We start from the raw sequence: 20,179 nt of genomic DNA, 5'->3' as shown, positions 1-20,179 counted from the left end.
TCTGTTTGCTGCTTTGCTGAGAGGGCAGCTTTACAGAGAGGAGTCAGATTATTCTCATCCTGATTCATTTCTTTGGACTCTACACTCAAGATAAGGCCAGAACAGATCAATCCTTAGCCAAGTGATAAACTCCTTAAAAGAAAATTCGAGACTTAAAAAACAGAAATATTAAGGTTCTAATTTTTAAGGGGAGACCTCATGGGCTGATCAGTGTAACAGAGCTACAAGCCAAGCTTGCTGCTGGGACAGTGACTTCCCTGTCACACCTCAGATGACATGAGCATGTGAAGTCCTACATCTTCCTCTAGCTGGAGCTAAGGCACAAGTAGGGGCTGGGCTATTTCACTCTCCACAGGTTCATATCCTGGAATCTTTGCCTCCAAATTTGGTCTGGAAAAATAGTCACCATCTGCAAAAGGTGCTAGACATCAGGGAACCAAGTCTTACTGATGAATTTCCCAAATGTATCCACACTTCCATGGCCCCTGCCTCCACCAACGCCTCCTGGGATTACACCAGGATACAGTCGATAATTAAGAACAAAATCCACAAGCTGAGGACTAAATGATTTCTTTGGATTTACATTCATTTGTGAAATGCAGATACTGATTTAGTGAATCAGTGCATGAGAAGAGACCCTCTTAAATGACATCACTTTTATAAGCACTAATTATTTTTCTCAAGTCTGGATTTCCTATAAGTCACATCAGTCACAGTTAACTTCCACTTCTACCATCTTCAGGCTTGTCCACTTCCAGCCTGAACCAGGAGAAATGTAGAGAACCCACCACAATTTGTCTAATACTTGATAGTGTTTTATTTCCAACCCTGATCCCTGCCCTGTAATTAGAAAGTCCTGCCAGTTTGCTCCTGACAGTTCTTGCTATGGGAAAGCTGCCATCATGTTATCTGAAACATACCATCTTTCATCTGGAGTTAGAAACTAGATATAAGATGGAAAAAAAGAAGCGGAGCCATTGCTGTGCATAGAACCAACCCACCAGGGCCCAACCAGCAGCAGTTGTTATTGAGGATAAGACTGCTTAAAAGACCCAAGCAGGGCAAGAGAGAACTAAGGCAGTTCTTTCTACAGCGTGAAGAAAGACAGGTGACTTCACAGCTTCCAGACACCCAGACTTCACAGCTTCCAGTTGCCTTGTCACCCATGCTTCACCCCAGCAGTCATTCTTGCTGTCACGCTAGCTGAGGCTTATGGGCCTCTCTTTGCAGCTCTTCATACTCTTCCCCAGGTTTCAGCTGGGGGCCAGGGATCATCACCGTCTGAAAGAGCAGGAACTGAGTTATCTACTATCTAAGTCCATGGTTTACCAAGAGATTCACGCTTGCCTCCAGGCCCATCCCCAAAGGATTCCTCTTCCTGGGGCTGCATCACCCTCCCTCTCCACTAGGAGGTGCCCAACAGGAGTGATGAGGATGAGATGTCTTAAACCAGGTGACCCTAGTGGTAAAGAACCCGTCTGCCAATACAGGAGACGTAAGATGTGGGGGGTTCAATTCCTGGGTGGGGAAAATCCCCTGGAGGAGGACATGGCAACCCACTACAGTAATCTTCCCAGAATAATCCCATGGACAAAGGATCCTGGTGGGCTACAGTACACGGGGTCGCAAAGAGCTGGACACAAGACTCAAGCAACTTAGCACACCTTAAACCATGCAAGCTGCTTTACCTTAAGGATGGGCTGCTTAGGGGGTGCCCATGGGGGAATGATCTTGCCATGCATTCTCCAGCTGCCATAGGGATTCACCAGGTGCTTTTCAAAGACAACATACTCCAGGACATCCCTGGGCACATCTTCCTGTCCATACATCAACCGGCCAAACCGGTCATAGATGGCCAGAGTCTGCAAAGATGAAACCACATCAAGTTGGTTAGTCCTCAGTGTTGTTTAATTCTGAATCCAGACTAACCGATCAACCACTGACACTTTACTCTAGAGGGTTTTGGACTGGGTGGGGAGGGCGGTCAGGGTGGAGGGAGTGGAAGGAGGTAGGAGGGATTCCCAGGAAGGAGAGGGAATAATATCCCCACACCTGTGTTCACAGCTAACGTACAGCAGTGGGAAGAGTGCAGTGACAAGGCAAGAAAGACCATGGTGAGCCTTTCCTTAGAACTCACAGTCCTGGGTAGCTATACCCAGGACTCAGAGGTAGGTGCTCAACCTGAGAGTGAAGAAAAGCTGGAAGGAAAGCAGGTGCCTCTACCTGCCGGGTGTGCATGCGGACGGTGACCTGGCCATACACGTTGCTCCGGGTTACCAGACTCGAACAGCGAACGTGCACCACCTGGGGTGGCTCTAAAGATTCCACGAAGCTCCAGCGGACAGTCTTATATTTGACGTCCCAGACCATGTCCTGAGGACAGAGAAGAGTTCAGCTGGATTCCTGCCCGCACCCCCCACCCACTTAGGGAAGTGGGTGCTTATTTCCATGCTTCCTCTTCTTGCAATGCCACAGTCAACATGCAACGTTTCCCATCAAATGCACTCTGGTGCTTATTTTCTGTCTCACTTTTCTAAATTTTGCTTAAGCTACTGCTCAAGCTCACCTTACAACAACTCTCTTTTCATTTCTAAATCATGACTCAAGAGCCAATTACCACCTGGAGGACCCTTTTCCAAATCAATGAAGACCTCATTCCAAACTGCCAGCTTACCTAATATGTTATCCCTCCCATACACTTTCATAATCCGCTCATTATTGCATGCATTTCTGTTGGCTACACATTTGCTTTTTTCCTCTTACCTTTTGGCAGTTTTTATAGGAATTTTATAGACTTTTATAAAGGCTAATAACCTGCTTAGACTAGGACAGCTATACTTGTGCCTGGGGAGATGAGGCAGAACTAAGAGCAACTGAAATTCTTGTTCTTGAACTTCTAACTAAACCACAAAGTCCTCATTGTCAGGAGTCTCCCAGAGTACCTGGCACCCATATTAGCACACAGTATAAGCCGCATGCGTACTGGTTAAGCCCTTTATTGCAGCACAGGCATGCACAGGGCTGGCCTAGTGTGACCATCCCGTCACCTCAGGATCTGTGGTCTCAGTACTGCTTGCTCAGGGACTTCCTCTAGCTGCAACTGCATGACCTTTACCAGACTCCATATCAAGGCATTACCATGCAGCCAAACATAATAAACTTTGGCCTTATGCCTTAAACTTCCTGCACTCTCAAAACTGATCCTTAAGAAAACTGAGGTGCTATCTAGAATCTGTCTACTCGGGCATCCCACAATTCTAAGGAAGATGAGAACCTACCGGAAAACAGTTTTCAGTTACCAAGGTATGAAGCCGGTCATGATCTGAGCTAAAAAGGAAAGAAATTTGTATCACTGCCTACTGCTTTTATGATACTTTATATGAAAGTTGAAAATGGCCCTGAAAATGGAAAACCATTCCCTTCATTTTTACAAATATTTTCTGCACACCTACTATAAGCCAGGTAATATACTAAGTCCGAGAGACACAAAGATGAAGAATAACATGATTTCTCAGAAAACCATGAGCTCTAAAAGCAGTGCAAAGTTATGTTTGAATCTCAGGAGCAGAAAGAAATTTCTCTGAAATTACTATATATCCTTGAAATGGGTAAGGGACCCTCACTGGGACATGGGGACTGATTTCCATTCTAAGCTGGAACAAAATTCAACACAAACAACAATCAAAAGCTCAACTTATCTCCTCTTACCATGGATACATCATCAATTCCAACTGCTTAGCCTTATTTCTTACACTTTAATCCTTAAACCTAGCCAAGAGATAACCAGTATGGCTGAGTCCCTCACTGTTCATCTGAAACTACAGCACTGTTAAACGGCTATAGAAAGAAAGGGAAGTCGCTCAGTCGTGTTTGACTCTTTGCGACCCCATGGATTGCAGTCTACCAGGCTTCTCCATCCATGGGATTTTCCAGGCAAGAGTACTGGAGCGGGTTTCCATTTCCTTCCCCAGTGGTCTTCCTAACTCAGGGATCCAACCCGGGTCTCCCGCATTATAGGCAGATGCTTTTACTGTCTGAGCCACCAGGGAAGTCAACGGCTTCCATTAAATGGCTATAACCCAATACAAAATAAAAAGTTTAAGGTTTGGAAAAGATAAAAGATAACCACTTGTCATTTCTGGTCTTTTCCACACAAACTGTCCCTCCATCCCATCTTTGTGGCTGCCAGAGTGACCAAGTTATGCTGATTCTCTTCAGTAATAAGACAACAAACCCAAGCTCCTGTATATGTAAGATTTTAGGAGGGTTCCTAAATGAAGTAGGCTTCAAGTAAACCTAAGACCACAGATTAGTTTCTTTCAGATACACATTCATGACTTTCTCCTGCAATTTATTTTTTTTGTTACTTTTTTTCCTTTTTTTTTTTATCTTCTGCAATTTAACACTTCCTGAGTGGTTAAAGCCTTGCTCTTTGAAAAATTGTGTCTCTAATGCCAGAGTGGGTGATAGGTTAGTTCTATTTGTTTCACTTCCACTTCTATTCCAAATAAAAAAGACTGAGTCATTTCCCCTCACTGTAGCTCTAGACTAGACTAGACCAAGTTGTGGTGACAGATACCACAACCACCACGCCTGGCACCTCTGAATGAATTCTTCCTCATCACTAACTTAGCCTAGAAATCTTCAGCAGAAATAAACTCCCTCTTTTATGAGCTGACTCAGTATTTTGTAATAGAACTTATCCTATAAGTAAGTTTGCAATAAAACTTACCCTCCCACTGTAAACATCCAGAAAGGTTGGAGAGAATATAATAAATAGACATACACACATTTTTAAATCTCTAGCTTAGTACATGAAAAAGGAAGCTAAGTCCATAGGCGCCAGAGAGGAACAGGGAATTAAAAGTAGAATGGAAAGAACATAACCTGATACCACAACCAGGTAAGAGCTGATTTAGGGATCCAGAAATAGGATCTGATGGCTAGAACTTGACTCTTCCTAACCAGGACGTTGGAAGGACAGGGAGTTGGAATTGAAATCCCCATATAAAGCTATGACCCTCAAAAGAGTCTGGCACCTGCAGGAAAAGGAAACTAGAAAAACAGTCCACCAACCTAGAGACAAAGCTTCCCTCTGTCTAGAGCTCTGAGCAGGGAAAAAAAATCTAAAAAACAAACAACAGAAAAACCCTGCGAAAACTGAAACATTAAGGCCCTAGTACATATCATACTCAGATGTGGACACAAAATTTACAGTATCTCTATGATGCAAGAATTCCTAAACGAAGAAATTAACAGAAAAACTAATACCTTGCCAATGCTATCCCTAGAGGATCTGGCAGAAACACACAGAGAAAACCTCTCTGGGAGCATATTCATAACTTAAGTTTGTCTGGAATTCCCTCAGAAGAAACACACTCCATCATCAACACTACAAAACAGACCTGGAATCAATCTAGCAAAATCAACAGACACAGACATCAAGCCAAATGACAGACCAGGAAGCACCAGGGGTGGGTCCCTTCATTGAAATAACTGATAAACAGGCTGGTACTTGGGCAGGCAGCAAGTACCTTTGGACCTTTCCCTCCAAGATTTGAGTTTGCACATTCTGGTCAATCTGGTGGATGGCAGAGAGACCAGCACAAACCATGCCACGGTTTCAGCCCTGCTGGCTGCAGCAGGTTTTCCCATCAATAGATATAAAGGGATAAAGGGAAAAGAACACCTATTTTGTTTTTATTCAGTCAGACAATTTAGGAAATCTTTGTCGGGTCACTGGCTGACTGCAGAGATAATGGAATGGAAACTTCAATGACTACTGCCCACAACAAAGAATACACACTTAGCAGTATTAGTTTGGAAAACTCACAAATGGAAGGCAGTGGCACTAATCAACAAAGTCAGCAATTCCTGAGGAGCAGAGCAATCTGATTTTCAGAGTTACCACATAATAATACTCAGAATGTCCAATTCTCAACAAAAAATTACAAAGTATACAAAGAAACATGAAACTATGGCCCACTTACAGGAAAAAATTTTTGACAGAAGCCATCCCTGAGGAAGCCCAGACATTAGAATTATTAGCCAAAGACATTAAATCAACTGTCCTACATGCTCATTGAGATAAAGGCAACCAGGGAAAAAGAACTAAAGGAAATTCTAAAACAATCTACGAAATAAGTACATCAGTAAAGAGATAAAAATTATGAAAATGAACCAAACAAATTCTAAAACTGCAAAATACAGTGAAAGAAATTCACTACAGGGGCCAGGGACTTCCCTGGCAGTACAGTGGTTAAGATTTCACCTTCCAGTGCAGGGGGTGCAGGTTCAATTCCTGGTCGGGGAACTAAGATCCCACATATCTCCTGGCCAAAAAGCCAACACATTAAAAAAAAAAAAAAAGCAAGCAATATTGTAACAAATTCAATAAAGACTTAAAAAAAATTCACTACAGGGGTTCAACAGCAGATCTGAGCAGGCAGAAACAACGGATCAGTTACCTGGAGGATAAAACTATTGAAAGCATCCAATCTAAGGAGCAAGTGAAAGTTGCTCATGGGGTCGACTCTGCGACCCCCATGGACTATACAGTCCATGGAATTCTCTAGGTCAGAATACTGGAGTGGGTAGTCTTTCCCTTATCCAGGGGATGTTCCCAACACAGGGATCAAACCCAGGTCTCCTGCACTGTAGGCGGATTCTTTACCAGCTGAGCCACATAACTTGAGAATAAAGCTATTGAAAGTATCCAATCTAAGGAGCAAAAAGAAGAAAAAAATTAAGAAAAATGAGTAGAGCCTGAGGTACCTGTAGGACACTCAACGGCATCAACACACATATCATAGGAGTCCCAGAAGGAGAAGAGAGGAGGCAAAAAAAAACATTTGAAGAAATAATAGCTGAAGGAACTTCCCTAAGGGTACATTGGTTAACAGTCTGTGTTTCCACTGCAAGGGGCACAGGTTCAATCCTTGGTCGGGGAAGTTCCCACATAATGCATAGTGTAGCCAAAAAAAAGAAAGAATAGAAAGAATGGCTGAAAACATTCCAAATCTGGTAAAAGAAATGAATGTTCATATCCAAGAAACTCCACAAACTACAAGCAGAATGAACTCAAAGAAATCGACACTGAGACACAGCACAGTGCAAGTGTCAAAACCAAAAGACAAAGAGAAAATCTGAAAAGCAACAAAAGAGAAGTAATTTGTCACATACAAGGGACCTTAAAAAGGTTACAGCTGATTTCTTATCAGAAACCATGGAGGCCAAAAGGCAGTGGGATGATATATTTAAAGGCCTAAAAGAAAATCTGTCAACTAAGAATTCTATAGATAGAAAGACTATCTTTTAAGAATGAAGGAGAGGGCTTCCTTGGTGGCTCAGTGGTTAATGCACTTCCATTTCAGGAGACATGGGTTAAACCCCTAGTCAGGGAAGTTCCACATGCCATGAGGTATGATACGCAAAAGAAAAAAAAAAAGAAAAAAGAATGAAGGAGAACTGTAGATATTTTCAATAAACAAAAATTGAGAGGGTTTATTACCAGGAGATCTGTCCTATTAGATATACTAAAGGAGTTTTTCAGACCTAAATGAAAGGACACTAGACAGTAACTTTAAGAAATAAGAAGAAATATATCAGCACTGGTACAGGTTACTATATACATAAACATAAAAGCCAGGATTCTTATACTTCTGATCTGTAATTCCTCATTTTCTTCCTATTTGATTTAAAAGGCACATGCATAAAACATCATTACAAATCTATGTTATGCGCACATAATGTATAAATATATAATCAGTGGCAGTAACAATGCAAAGGGGAAGGGACAGAGATACATAGGAGCAGACTGCTTGTACACTATTGAAACTTTGATATTATCCAAACTAAACTGTTAAGATACTAATTCTAATCCCCAAAGTAACCATTAAAAAAATAATTCTTAAAAAATCTATAGAAAAGGAAAGAAGGGAATCAGAAAGGTATACCACTGGGACTTCCCTGGTGGTCCAGTGGTTAAGAATCCGCCTGCCAATTCAGGGAACACTGGTTCAACCCTTGGTTCCAGAAGATCCCACATGCCTGGGACCAATGAACCTTGTGTGCCACGACTAAGCCCATGCTCTACAGCCCTGAAGCCCCAGCTACTGAAGCCGGTGTGCCTAGAGCCCCTGCTCTGCAACAGAAGACACCACTGCAATGAGAGGCTCACGCACCACAACAAGGAGTAGCCCTGGCTTGGTGCAACTAGAGAAAGTCCGAGCACAGCAACAAAAGATCCAGCACAGCCAAAAATAAACAAATAAATACACGAGTTAAAAAAAAATGAAGTTGGATGCTTACTTTACAACAAACGCAAAATTAACTCAAAAGGGATCGAAGACCAAAATGTGAGAACCAAATCTATAAAACTCTTAGAAGAAAACATAGGGGAAAAATTCCATGACACTGGATTTGGCAATGATTTGTAGATTTGACACTAAAAACTCAGACAACAAAAGAAAAACCATGTAACTTGGACTTAAAATTAAAATGTTCTTACATCAAAGTACACTACCAAGAAAGTAAAAACCTATGAAATGGGAGAAAATATTTATAAAGCATATATCTGATATGGGATTACTATCCAGAACACATAAAGAGCTCCTGCAACCCAATAACAAAATAGCAACCCAACTGTGGCCACTGCTGAGTTTTCCAAATTGCTTCACATATCGAGTGAAGGACTTGAACAGCATCATCTTTTAAGATCTGAAATAGCTCAGCTGGAATTTCATCACCTCCACTAGCTTTGTTTGAAGTAATGCTTCCTAAGGCCCACTTGACTTCACATTCCAGGATATCTGGCTCTAGCTGAGTGATCACACTATCGTGGTTATCTCGACCATTCACTTTTTAAAATATAGTTCTTCTATTCTTGCCACCTCTTCTTAATCTCTTCTGCTTGTTAAGTCCGTATGATTTCTATTCTTTATTGTGCCATACTTGCATGAAATGTTCCCTTGATATCTCCAATTTTCTTGAAGAGATCTCTAGTCTTTCCCATTCTGTTGTTTTCCTCTATTTCTTTGCATTGTTCGTTTAAAAAGGCCTTCTTATCTTTCCTTGCTATTCTCTTTAACTCTGTATTCAATTGGGTATATCTTTCCCTTTCTCACTTGCCTTTTGCTTCTCTTCTTTCCTCAGCTATTTGTAAAGCCTCCTCAGACAACCACTTTGCCTTCTTGAATTTCTTTTTCTTGGGGATGGTCTTGATCACCACCTCCTGTACAATGTTAGAAATCTCCATCCATAGTTCTTCAGGCACTGTGTCTACTAGATCTAATCCTTTGAATCTATTTGTCATCCCCACTGTATAATTCATAAGGGATCAATTTAGGTCATACCTGAGTGACCTAGTGGTTTTCCCTACTTTCTTCAATGTAAGCCTGAATTCTGCAATATGGAGCTCATTATCTGAGCCATAGTCAGCTCCAAATCTTGTTTTTGCTGACTGTATTGAGCTTCTCCATCTTCAGCTACAAAGAATATAGTCAATCAGTTTTGCAATACAGATTTCAGTTTTGCAAAGCTAGTGGAGGTGATGGAATTCCAGCTGAGCTATTTCAAATCCTAAAAGATGATGCTGTTCAAGCACTACACTCAATATGTCAGCAATTTGGAAAACTCAGCAGTGGCGACAGGACTGGAAAAGATCAGTTTCCACTCCAATCCCAAAGAAGGGCAATGCCAAAGAATGTTCAAGCTATCAAATAACTGTGCTCATTTCACATGCTAGTAAGGTCATGCTCAAAGTCTTTAAGCTAGGCTTCAGCAATATGTGAACTGAGAACTTACAGATGTACAAGCTGGGAACAGAGATGTACAAGAGGAAACAGAGATCAAATTGCCAGCATCTGCTGGATTATAGAGAGAGCAGGGAATTCCAGAAAAACATCTACTTCTCCTTCATTGACTAACCTAAAGCCTTTGACTGTGTGGATCACAACAAATCAGAATATTTGTAGAGGTGGGAATAGCAGACCACCTTACCTGTCTCCTGAGAAACATGAATACAGGTCAAGAAGAAACAGACTGGACATGAAATAACTGACTGGTTCAAAACTAGAAAAGGAATACAATAAGGCTGTATATTGTCACCTTGCTTATTTATGTACTTCTATGCAGAGTACATCATGTGAAATGCTGGACTGGATGAATCACAAGCTGGAATCAAGACTGCTGAGAGAAATATCAACAACCTCAGATATACAAATGATACCACTCTAATGGCTGAAAGTGAAGAGGAACTAAAGAGCCTCTTGATGAGGATGAAAGAGGAGAGTGAAAAAGCTGGCTTAAAACTCAGCATCCAAAAAACTAAGATCATGGATGGCATCCAGTCTCACTGCTTCATGGCAAACAGAAGGGGGAAAAGTGGAAGCAGTGACAGATTTTACTTTCTTGGGCTCCAAAATCACTGTGGACAGTGACTGTTGCCATGAAATCAAAAGATGTTTGCTCCTTGGAAGGAAAGCTATGACAAATCTAGACAGTGTATTAAAAAGCAGAGACATCACTTTTCTGACACAGGTACATAGAGTCAAAGCTATGGTTTCTCCAGTAGTCAGGCATGGATGTGAGAGTTGGGCCATAAAGAAGGGTAAGTGCAGAAGAATTGATGCTTTCGAATTGTGATGCTGGAAAAGACTCTTGAGAGTCCCCTAGACTGCAAGGACATTAAACCTGTCAATTCTACAGAAAATCAACCTTGAGTAATCAGAGACTGGAAGGGCTGATCAATCAGACATTGGAAGGTCTGATGCTGAAGCTCCAATATGTTGGCCACCTGATGAGAAGAGCCAACTCATTGGAAAAGACCCTGATACTGGGGAAGATTGAAGGCAAAAGGAGAAGAGGACAACAGAGGATGAGATGGTTAGACAGCATTATTGACTCAATGGACATGAATTTGACCAAACTCCAAGAGACAGTATAACACAGGGAAGCCTGGTGGGCTGGAGTCCATGGGGTTGCAAAGGGTTGTACACAATTTAGTGACTAAAAGACAAACACACAGAAAGGATCAGGATGAACTAGGGATCAGGTGGAGTGAAAACAGCTGCCATTAAGCAGAGTCCTAACACTTGCCAGTGGAGCTGAGCCAGACCAAATGGTGAAAATTCCCAAACGCAGTGAGAGAAGTCAAGGATAGCTCCACACTCCAATTATTTCCCAAAGAGAAAGGTCTCTCACTCTAGAATTCTTACCAGAAGAAAAAAAAAAAAAACAAGCTAGAATAATAGCTGCTAAGCACATAAGGGTATAAGACAGGGAGTTCACGTACTTGTTTAGACACAGGTGAGCTTCAATGAAGATATCCTGGGCTTTTTCAGGGAAGTCCTTTACTTTAAAATTAGGATCACTTTCTTTTATCCTCCGTATTCTGTAAAATTAAGCATGAGAATCATTTTAAAGAAGATGTCATATCAATTTCCTTAACTTAACAGCTTACTTTACCTCCATTAATGTCTGTCCATTTATTCAGTAATTGTTTTCTGAATGTGCCAAGTCCTATAAATTCAGCCTTCTAACTTACACCTAAATCTATTCTAAAGAAAAAGCAAAGCTTCTCATAGTGAATTTCTGGAATTCTGACATCAAAGAAAATATTCTACAAGCACTAAGGAAGAAAAAACAGGTTTCATATAGAGGCTCAAGAGTCAGACATCGGGCTTCTAACTAGCAACATCAGAAGTTAGAAAGATTAGAAAGACAATGGAGGAGTACTTTTTTTTTTCACTTTATTTTATTTTTTTTTATTTTTTATTGGAGGCAAATTATTTTACAATATTATATTGGTTGGTTTTGCCATACATTGACATGAATTCGCCCCGGGTGCACATGAGTTCTCCCTCCTGAACCCTCCTCCCACCTCCCTTCTCCCTTTATCCTCCCTCTGGGTCATCCCCACACGCCAGCCCCGAGCATCCTGTAACATGCATCGACCCTGAACTGGTGATTCGTTTCACATATGACAACATACATGTTTCAATGCCATTCTCCCAAATCATCCCACCCTTACCCTCTCCCACAGAGTCCCAAAGTCTGTTCTATACATCTGTGTCTCTTTTCGCTGTCTCGTATACAGGGTTATCATTTGCATCTTTCTAAATTCCATATATATGCGTTAGTATGGAGGAGTATTTTTGATGGAGAAAAAAATGACTCCCAGTCCAGAATTCTATATCTGGGCAAATTACTTATTTTTTTGGCCACACTGCACAATAAGTTCTTAGTTCTCCAACCAGCGATTGAACTTGTGCCCCCTGCAGGGGAAGAGTGAAGTTTTAACTGGACCACCAGGGAAACCCTATGGGCAAATTATAAATGAAGTGGGAGACTAAATGAAAGACTTCTTCTTAGCCTTGCAACATTTCATTTATTTACCTTCCACTCTTTCTCAGGAAACTGCGAGGGAATGTGTACCGCCAAAATAACTGCATGTAACTGCATGTACCATGAAGGAGAAAGACATAAAATCCAGGAAACAGGGAATATACATAAGAGCAAGGCAAATGGATTAGCAGGATGATGATAAAAGTAGATCCCACAATGTACAGTGAGCCTGAAGAGTGACCAATCCAGGCTGAAAAAGGTAAGAAGGCTCCAGAAGGGCTTTCTTCTTTATGATGAGGTTGATAAAATAACGTTTTCTATACAGTGAGAGAAAATTAACACAACCAGGGGTTCTATAAGGAAATGAGAAAAAAAAGACACTTAACGCCAGGAAAAAAACAACAAACTATTATGCAGGAAAGGAAGTGTAATAATCATGTACTGCATGACTCGCTATCAGCAGCATTTTCATAGTTATAATAATGGAAACAGGGAATCCTGATCTGACCAGTGTTACCAGAAACGTATTAAGAGGATGAGGGACAACATAACCCAAAGAAATTCATCCCAGGAATTCAGGGTTGGCTCAACACTAAAACGTCAATTACCGTAATATACCACACCAACAAAACAAAGGACAAATATCACATTATCATGGCAATGACCAGAGAAAAAGCTTTTGACAAAATCAACTCCTGTACACTCTTTTCACCTCAAAGCCTTGTTTTGTTTCCCTGGAATGCTATTCCTCACCACATTTCTGTACTCAGCTTAACTCCAAGCAACCCTTGAGATCCCAGCTTTAAATGTCATTTTCTTAGAGAAGCCCACTCTGAACTCCAAGACGGGGAAAGTTATCTTTCCCTGTCCTGTGTTTCCATAGCTATACTCATACTTCACTCTGTCTGGAATTATGTGTGTACAATCGGTAACTGGTCTCCTCCCCTAGACAGTAAGTGTTGTGTTCATTAACATCATGAACTCTTCCACCAAAGAGTTCACAAGCCAGGAGAGAAATACATGACAGGAAATCATTACAATATAGAGTTATTGGAGATAGTAAAAATAAGCATACATGCCTTTGTTATAACAATGGCAACTCCAAAAAATGTCAGGGAAGCCTTGAAAGCAGACACAGGAATTAAAAGCAAACCTAGAGATTATCATACTTAACAAAGTAAGTCAGAAAAACAAATACAATATCACTTATATGTGGAGTCTAAAATACAACACAGGGATGTCCAGTGGTTAAGACCCCAAGTTTCCACTGCAGGAAGTGCAGGTTTGATCCCTCTGGCCGGTATACTAAGATCCCATATGCTGAGTGGTGCAGCCAAAAAAAAAGGACAGAAAGAAACATATCTATGAAAAACAAACATAATCAAAGCTATGGTATTTCCAGTAGTCATGTACGGATGTGACAGGTGGACAAGACTCTTGACAATCCCCTGGACAGCAAGGAAATCAAACCAGTCAATTCTAAAGGAAATCATCCCTGAAAATTCGCTGGAAGGACTGATGCTGAAGCTGAAACTCCAAGACTGTGGCCACCTGATGCGAAGAGCTGACTCACTGGAAAAGACCCTGCTGCTCAAAAAGATCGAGAGCAGAAAGAGGGGGCAACAGAGGATGAGATGGTTGGATGGCATCTCTGACCCAACGGACATGAGCAAAGTCCGGGAGACAGTGAAAGACAGGGAAGTCTGGTGTCCTGCAGTTCATGGGGACACAAAGAATTGGACACAAGTTAGCAGCTGAACAACAACAAAGACACAAAGAAAGCAGACTTGTGGTTGCCAAGGGGGAGGTGAGAGGAGAGGGAAGAACTGGGGGTACGATTATAAAAAAAAGCAGAGCTTTCCTGGTGGTCCAGTGGTTAAGAATCCACCTTGCAATGCAAGGGACACCAGTTCAGTTCCTGACTGCGAAGATCCAACATGCTGAGGGCAACTAGGCCCCTGTGCCACAGCTACGGCGCTGTGGAGCTCAGCAGCCGTAACTATTGAGCCCACATACAGCAACTAGTGACGAAGGAAGGGATGCGCAAAGAGACACAGCACAGCAGTTGTCAAGGAACTAGCAATTAGTTTGGAAATGTTAAAGTTTCGGACGAGAAAAATGAAACAGACAACAGTGGAGAGAAAGGTAAGAGCCAAACTATTTTTAGAAAAGCCCTGAATACCACTGAAGAAATCTATATTTTATTCTTCAGATAATAAGGAGCCACAAGGAGTCTGAGGCAGAGGTGTTGATATGTTAAGATCTGTATTTAGAGGAATGTTGTAGCCACATGAAGAATTGACACTAACTCAATACACTTGTGCATAGTAATCTATATAGGACCTTAAAGAGCCTATAATTCAGATACAGTCAGAGCCAGAGTGACAGATACTGAAAATCTCTTTAAGAAGACAGTTTTGACTTCTGCTCCTTAACTAAAGCACAGTTAGCTCCCTAGAACAGGTCTGTCTTCTTAAGCCTTTTTGGTTTTTCTTACTCTCTTAAAATCTCAGGTATTTCTCTTATAAATATGCTCTCTCTTATTACTACTTTAAATTGTTAAATATGTGATCAAAAAAGTGTCCCATAAACATCAATGTCAACTTCCTAAATGATGTGACAAAAACAACAAATCAAGGCTGAGATGCTAAGATTCAGAATGCACATACTATTATACATGAAGTCTATTCCAGGGAAAGAATATACTGTCAAGTTATCAAAGGAATTATACACAATTAATCCAAGATGGCCTCTCCGGATTAAGTAGCAACAAGAAATTTTTATTCTAATATTAACCCCCAGCTGTCTCAGATACCTACGACAATTGTGATGCCACATTCTTCTTCAATCGCTCAGTCCTCTGTGCTAGTCCTTCCTTAGAAAGAGATGACACTCGGGCATCACCCTCAGGAGGAACGTAGGCATCAAAGATGCCAGCTGTAAAGACAGAAGGAGAAAACTAAGAAAGCACTGCAAGATTGAGAAAAAGTCATCTTGAGGTCATAAAAAATTGGGAGGGCTCCTGGATACAAAATAGACTATCAACAGACTTTTCCATGCAGAGGAAATCATGCAGGATTAGAAAAAGTAGAGTAAAATAATCTTAGTCTTCAAAAGAGTCTTAGCTTCTTCTTGTACAGAACAGAGAAATTTTACCCTGGTCTTCTAGGAATATTGTAAAAACAAGATCAAAGATGACCTCACGAAATATAATGTATACAAATTATTGAAGCCGAACTGATTTGGGAGTTAATTAAATGCTATCATCCACAGTCCAAATCATTTCACTTCTCAAGAAGACCTCTGACAGAAGGGGACTGGGTTAGGGCTTTACCTGTACAGGCCAGATGTATGGGACGTTCCAAACTTTCTTGAGGAATGACCAGTCCTGCTTTCCGGGCATATTCTACGAACTCTTTTTCTGTTTTGTATTTGGGTTGGTAAGTAGGGGGTGTGAAACGTTTTTTAGTTCTCACTGGAACTATTGCTGTGGACTGAGTCATCAGGATTGGCTGGAGGATAGCAGAAAAAGGTTAGGTAACCTGGGAAAAAGCCTTAGGCAAACTGTAAGCAAAGACAGAATGGGCACATCCAAAGAATGACTTAGGAACAATGATAAAGCCACACATCAAGGGGAAATGCTTCTATCTTAACAATTATAGCTGTCTCTTACTAAAAGCCAGTAAGCAACTTTTACTAATACTAGTACCACTCAACCTTTACTAAAGGCTTTCTTTTAGTACTTTTTCATACTACAGGGCTATGCCACTAAAGGATGCAGAGTTGATGAAAGTTGATGAAAGCAAGGTTGATCAGACTGATGAAAGAACGCTCAGTCTGATGGGGAACTTAAACACCAACCCAGTACTCCTTTTTCTTCTGCTCTACCTTAACTCAGAAATCTCTACATTTACTCAGATTACATTGTGCTCATTCTATTGGGTGCCTCAACATAAACTTTATTTTGTCGTTCTAGCTCCCAATTAACCAATAAGCTCTTTAAAGGCCAGATCCCTTTTCTCGCTGACCATGAAGGTTGTTCAGGCAGGAACGATTCTCCCTCCTTTACAGCTACTGATCAATTTAGGACATTTACAAAAAAATCAACAGGAAGCGAGACCACCTTCCAAACCATTACTTCTTTCCCATTTAACACCCGTAAGCCAGTGAGACCCAGGGCCAACGGGAGAAACTTAATCCCCGAGAACTTGCCCGCCCTGGTAGCCCTACCAAGGCTCTCCCCACCAAGCCACACAGCAACTGTCCCTACCGAGGCACGCTCTGTATCGCCCAAGTTCACCAAGGACAACCGAAAAGTAAGTATTTCCCTCTACTCTATCCTCCTCCAGCCCCCAGACTTCCAGCCACCCCATCCCTACCCACCTGCCGAGACCATCGTCCTACAGCCCTGGCTAAGCAAGACAAACTCCGCGGCATGGGGGCTGCCATTTTGCTCACGCAAAGGCAGCTGGGAAGGAAATAGTGAGGAGCCGGCGGCAGCAAAGAAGGCGCATAGGGCGGAGCTAGCTCGGGCGTGGAACTTTCCAGGGCACGCGCCCTCCGCCAAGAGTGAAAGGCGCGAACGCGCACGTACGCGTTCGGGAGGGAGCGAGGGTGGAGTTGGGCTGCGCATGCACAGTAAGATGGCGTTGGGGGTAGGGTGGAAGCACGGCTGTCACGCGCCAGGCGGAGATCGTGGAGGCACAACTGCGCCTGCGCACCAGGCTTTCTGGCTGCCAGGAGCTACTGCATTCCAGAAGGTTTGGGACAGGGCTGCACCTTTTTTGCATTCCGTAAAGAACGAAAAGATGTTTCCCTTCTGAGACAAGTGTTTTCTTCAGTGCCTACTTGGATCTTAGGAAGGACAACAATGTCTAGCTTCTGGGACTATCCCATATGGTGGTAACCTTAGCCAGAACTCTAATTTTCCCAGGCTATACTGTGAGAAGAATATCCTATCGAATTAAGGAAATTAATGACAACTATGTTTATTGAAGCAAAAAACACGTGGAGTGACAAAAGCGTTTGTTTGCCATTTGGGGACAGAGGCACAGGTTTTATTAACCAAAAAATGGCTTATACTTAGAAATCATTTACCAGATGCCAGGCAATTTTCCGAGTATTTTATATATTTTAACTCAATCCTCATCACAAACGAGTAATATTCTTGTGTATAGCAACAAGATGCACCGACTCGAAATTAAGTATTTAATTTATTTAAGGTCACACGGCTGATAATTGGCAGAACTGGGATTCAAATTCAAGCAGTCTGACTCCAGAACCCATGCACTGACTACTGTACTGTATTTCTTAACATTAAGTGGTTAAAGGGTTCATGTTGTTGGGATCATCCTGGAAAATCCAGTACTGTAACCATAGGTGAATAATAAGCACTTTTCATACTTACCCTTAGGTTTTTATCTCATTCTGCCAATTAATGTTTATTGAACACTTACCAATGGTATTTTGCAATGAGTTGGGATCTATGAGCTATACAGGCTAGAATAGAATTGCTACAAAGTTCCAAGTAAAATGCTAGCAACTGTCAAAGGAAAGGGAGATTACTTTTGGATTTGTGGATCTGATGTCTTAAATCTTGACTTTTTGAATATACTGTGTACACACACACACACACACACATTTTTTGGCTTCACCACAGCTTGTGGGATCTTAGTTCCCCAACCAGGGATTGAGCTCGTGCTGTCTGCAGTGGAAGCACAGTCTTAACCACTGGACTGCCAGGAAAGTACCTATATAGTCTTCAAGGCTAAGAATTTTCTCACAAGTCTTAGCCATAGCCTTAAACCTATAGCATGACACATTAATAGTGACATGAAATTAGGTGTTATATGTATATGCTAAAGAATATATTAAGCATTTAAGTGAGAGATATATATAGTTATTTCTTAACAAAGTCCTATCTACTCTGCTGCTGCTGCTGAGTCACTTCAGTCGTGTCCGACTCTGTGTGACCCCATAGACGGAAGCCCACCAGGCTCCCCCATCCCTGGGATTCTCCAGGCAAGAACACTGGAGTGCGTTGCCATTTCCTTCTCCAATGTGTGAAAGTGAAAAGTGAAAGTGAAGTCGCTCAGTCGTGTCCGACCCTTAGCGACCCCACGGACTGCAGCCTACCAGGCTCCTCCATCCATGGGATTTTCTAGGCAATAGTACTGGAGTGGCTTGCCATTGCCTTCTCCGCCTATCTACTCTATGCTCCCCAAAATAGAACATGAATTGTTTTTTTTTTTAACTGATTTTCCTGAAAAGTGAGGAAACCCCACTCCATGATGAGTGGTTATTAGTGCAGAACATTGATACAGTCTTTCTGGGGTTATCTGCTTCACTATTGAGTCTTATGTTTGTCTCACATGGTAGCCAACATCCTAGATTGTCTCCTCCTTCCCTCTGGTCAGTTTCTCAGGGAACACAAACTTGTTCATATCAACATGGATGAAATTATAAGGGGAGTCAATTGCTTTTAATTCATTCTGAGATCAGTTGTGAGTGGGTTTTATAGCTGCTCTTTGGAAAATTCATATTATCTTCCTGTATCATTAACTGCATGGAAAATTGGGACCTGTCTACCTGGGGATGTTAACATGAAAAGGATACGTCTTAATTCCACAGACATAGTAGTTCACACTTCAGAAAAATCAAGATAAGAACAAGAAAAGGAAACTCATTTTATAATTAGAGAAAGGAATAAGGTGGTTAGGGGACTCAGCCTTGCAAAGAAACAGTCTTGCACATAGTAGACACTCAAATGTATCATTAAGTGGATCATGGGAAAAAATAAGTGAATCAGTAGAATCCCAGATAAACTATGATGAAGCAGAGGGCAAAGTTGATTTCTGTGTTTCCCCAAATATAGGGAGTTCCTGGGATCACTCATTGTCTTATTCTGAATGGATCCAAAGAGGATGGGATATCCCATGAGCAGTGGGACATATACACTGTGCTTGCATCCCCCCCACCCCACCACAGTGGCAGATGATGTCAAAGATTGGAACTTCTGAAATTCTGCCTGGTAGACCTACATTCTGGGCTTCCCTGCTGTCTCAGTGGGTAAAGAATCTGCTTTGCATGGGTTTTCCCCGGGTCAGGAAGATTCCCTGGAGAAGGAAATGGCAACCCACTCTAGTATTCTTGGCCAGGAAAATCCCATGGACAGAGAAGCCCTACAGTTTGCTGTTCATGGAGTCACAAAAAGAGTCAGACATGACTTAGCGACTAAACACCAACCTACTTTCCAGGAGAAGCACTGTTGATTTGAACAAGGAAAATACTTCTGGAGAATTGGAAGAATCTGATTCAGTTCAGTTCAGTTCAGTTCAGTTCAGTCACTCCATCGTGTCTGACTCTGCGCGACCCCATGAATCACAGCACACCAGGCCTCCCTGTCCATCACCAACTCCTGGAGTTCACCAGGCCTCCCTGTCCATCACCAACTCCCGGAGTTCACTCAAACTCATTTCCATCGAGTCGGTGATGCCATCCAGCCATCTCATTCTCTGTCGTCCCCTTCTCCTCCCGCCCCCAACCTTTCCCAGCATCAGAGTCTTTTCCAGTGAGTCAACTCGTCGCATGAGGTGGCCAAAGTATTGCAGTTTCAGCTTTAGCATCAGTCTTTCCAATGAACACCCAGGATTGATCTCCTTTAGAATGGACTGGTTGGATCTCCTTGCAGTACAAGGGACTCTCAAGAGTCTTCTCCAGCACCACAGTTCAAAAGCATCAATTCTTCAGCGATCAGCCTTCTTCACAGTCCAACTCTCACATCCATACATGACCACGGGAAAAACCATAGAATCTGATTACAATATGTTTATTG

The 20,179-nt window shown here is 41.9% G+C and overlaps 1 protein-coding gene across 1 annotated transcript; it reads right to left on the bottom strand.

The window, feature by feature from the left end:
- Positions 1 to 793: 793 nt before the first annotated feature.
- MRPL45 (mitochondrial ribosomal protein L45) lies at positions 794 to 16,887 on the bottom strand. The gene is made up of 8 exons (XM_055407697.2): positions 16,729 to 16,887; positions 15,680 to 15,857; positions 15,165 to 15,282; positions 11,294 to 11,392; positions 3,279 to 3,327; positions 2,224 to 2,373; positions 1,689 to 1,862; positions 794 to 1,281 (listed from the first exon to the last, which is right to left on the bottom strand). Exons 1-8 carry the CDS (start codon positions 16,792 to 16,794, stop codon positions 1,195 to 1,197), a joined length of 921 nt encoding a protein of 306 aa, XP_055263672.2. The 5' UTR covers positions 16,795 to 16,887; the 3' UTR covers positions 794 to 1,194.
- Positions 16,888 to 20,179: the final 3,292 nt, after the last annotated feature.

This window comes from Moschus berezovskii, chromosome 20 (assembly GCF_049115385.1).
Source record: "Moschus berezovskii isolate FMDL1 chromosome 20, NW_MosBer_1.0, whole genome shotgun sequence".
Lineage (NCBI taxonomy): Eukaryota > Metazoa > Chordata > Mammalia > Artiodactyla > Moschidae > Moschus > Moschus berezovskii.
Note: the sequence above shows the minus strand (reverse complement) of the source record. Positions and strands in the feature narration are given on the sequence as shown.

Excerpts from the sequence above, each read along its gene's own strand:
- MRPL45 (XM_055407697.2), bottom strand. The coding sequence starts at position 16,794 with ATGGCAGCCCCCATGCCGCGGAGTTTGTCTTGCTTAGCCAGGGCTGTA. Across the intron at positions 15,858-16,728 it reads TAGGACGATGGTCTCGGCAG|CCAATCCTGATGACTCAGTC; the intron begins GTGGGTAGGGAT and ends GCTATCCTCCAG. Across the intron at positions 3,328-11,293 it reads GCTCACCTGTGTCTAAACAA|CTCAGATCATGACCGGCTTC; the intron begins GTACGTGAACTC and ends TTTCCTTTTTAG.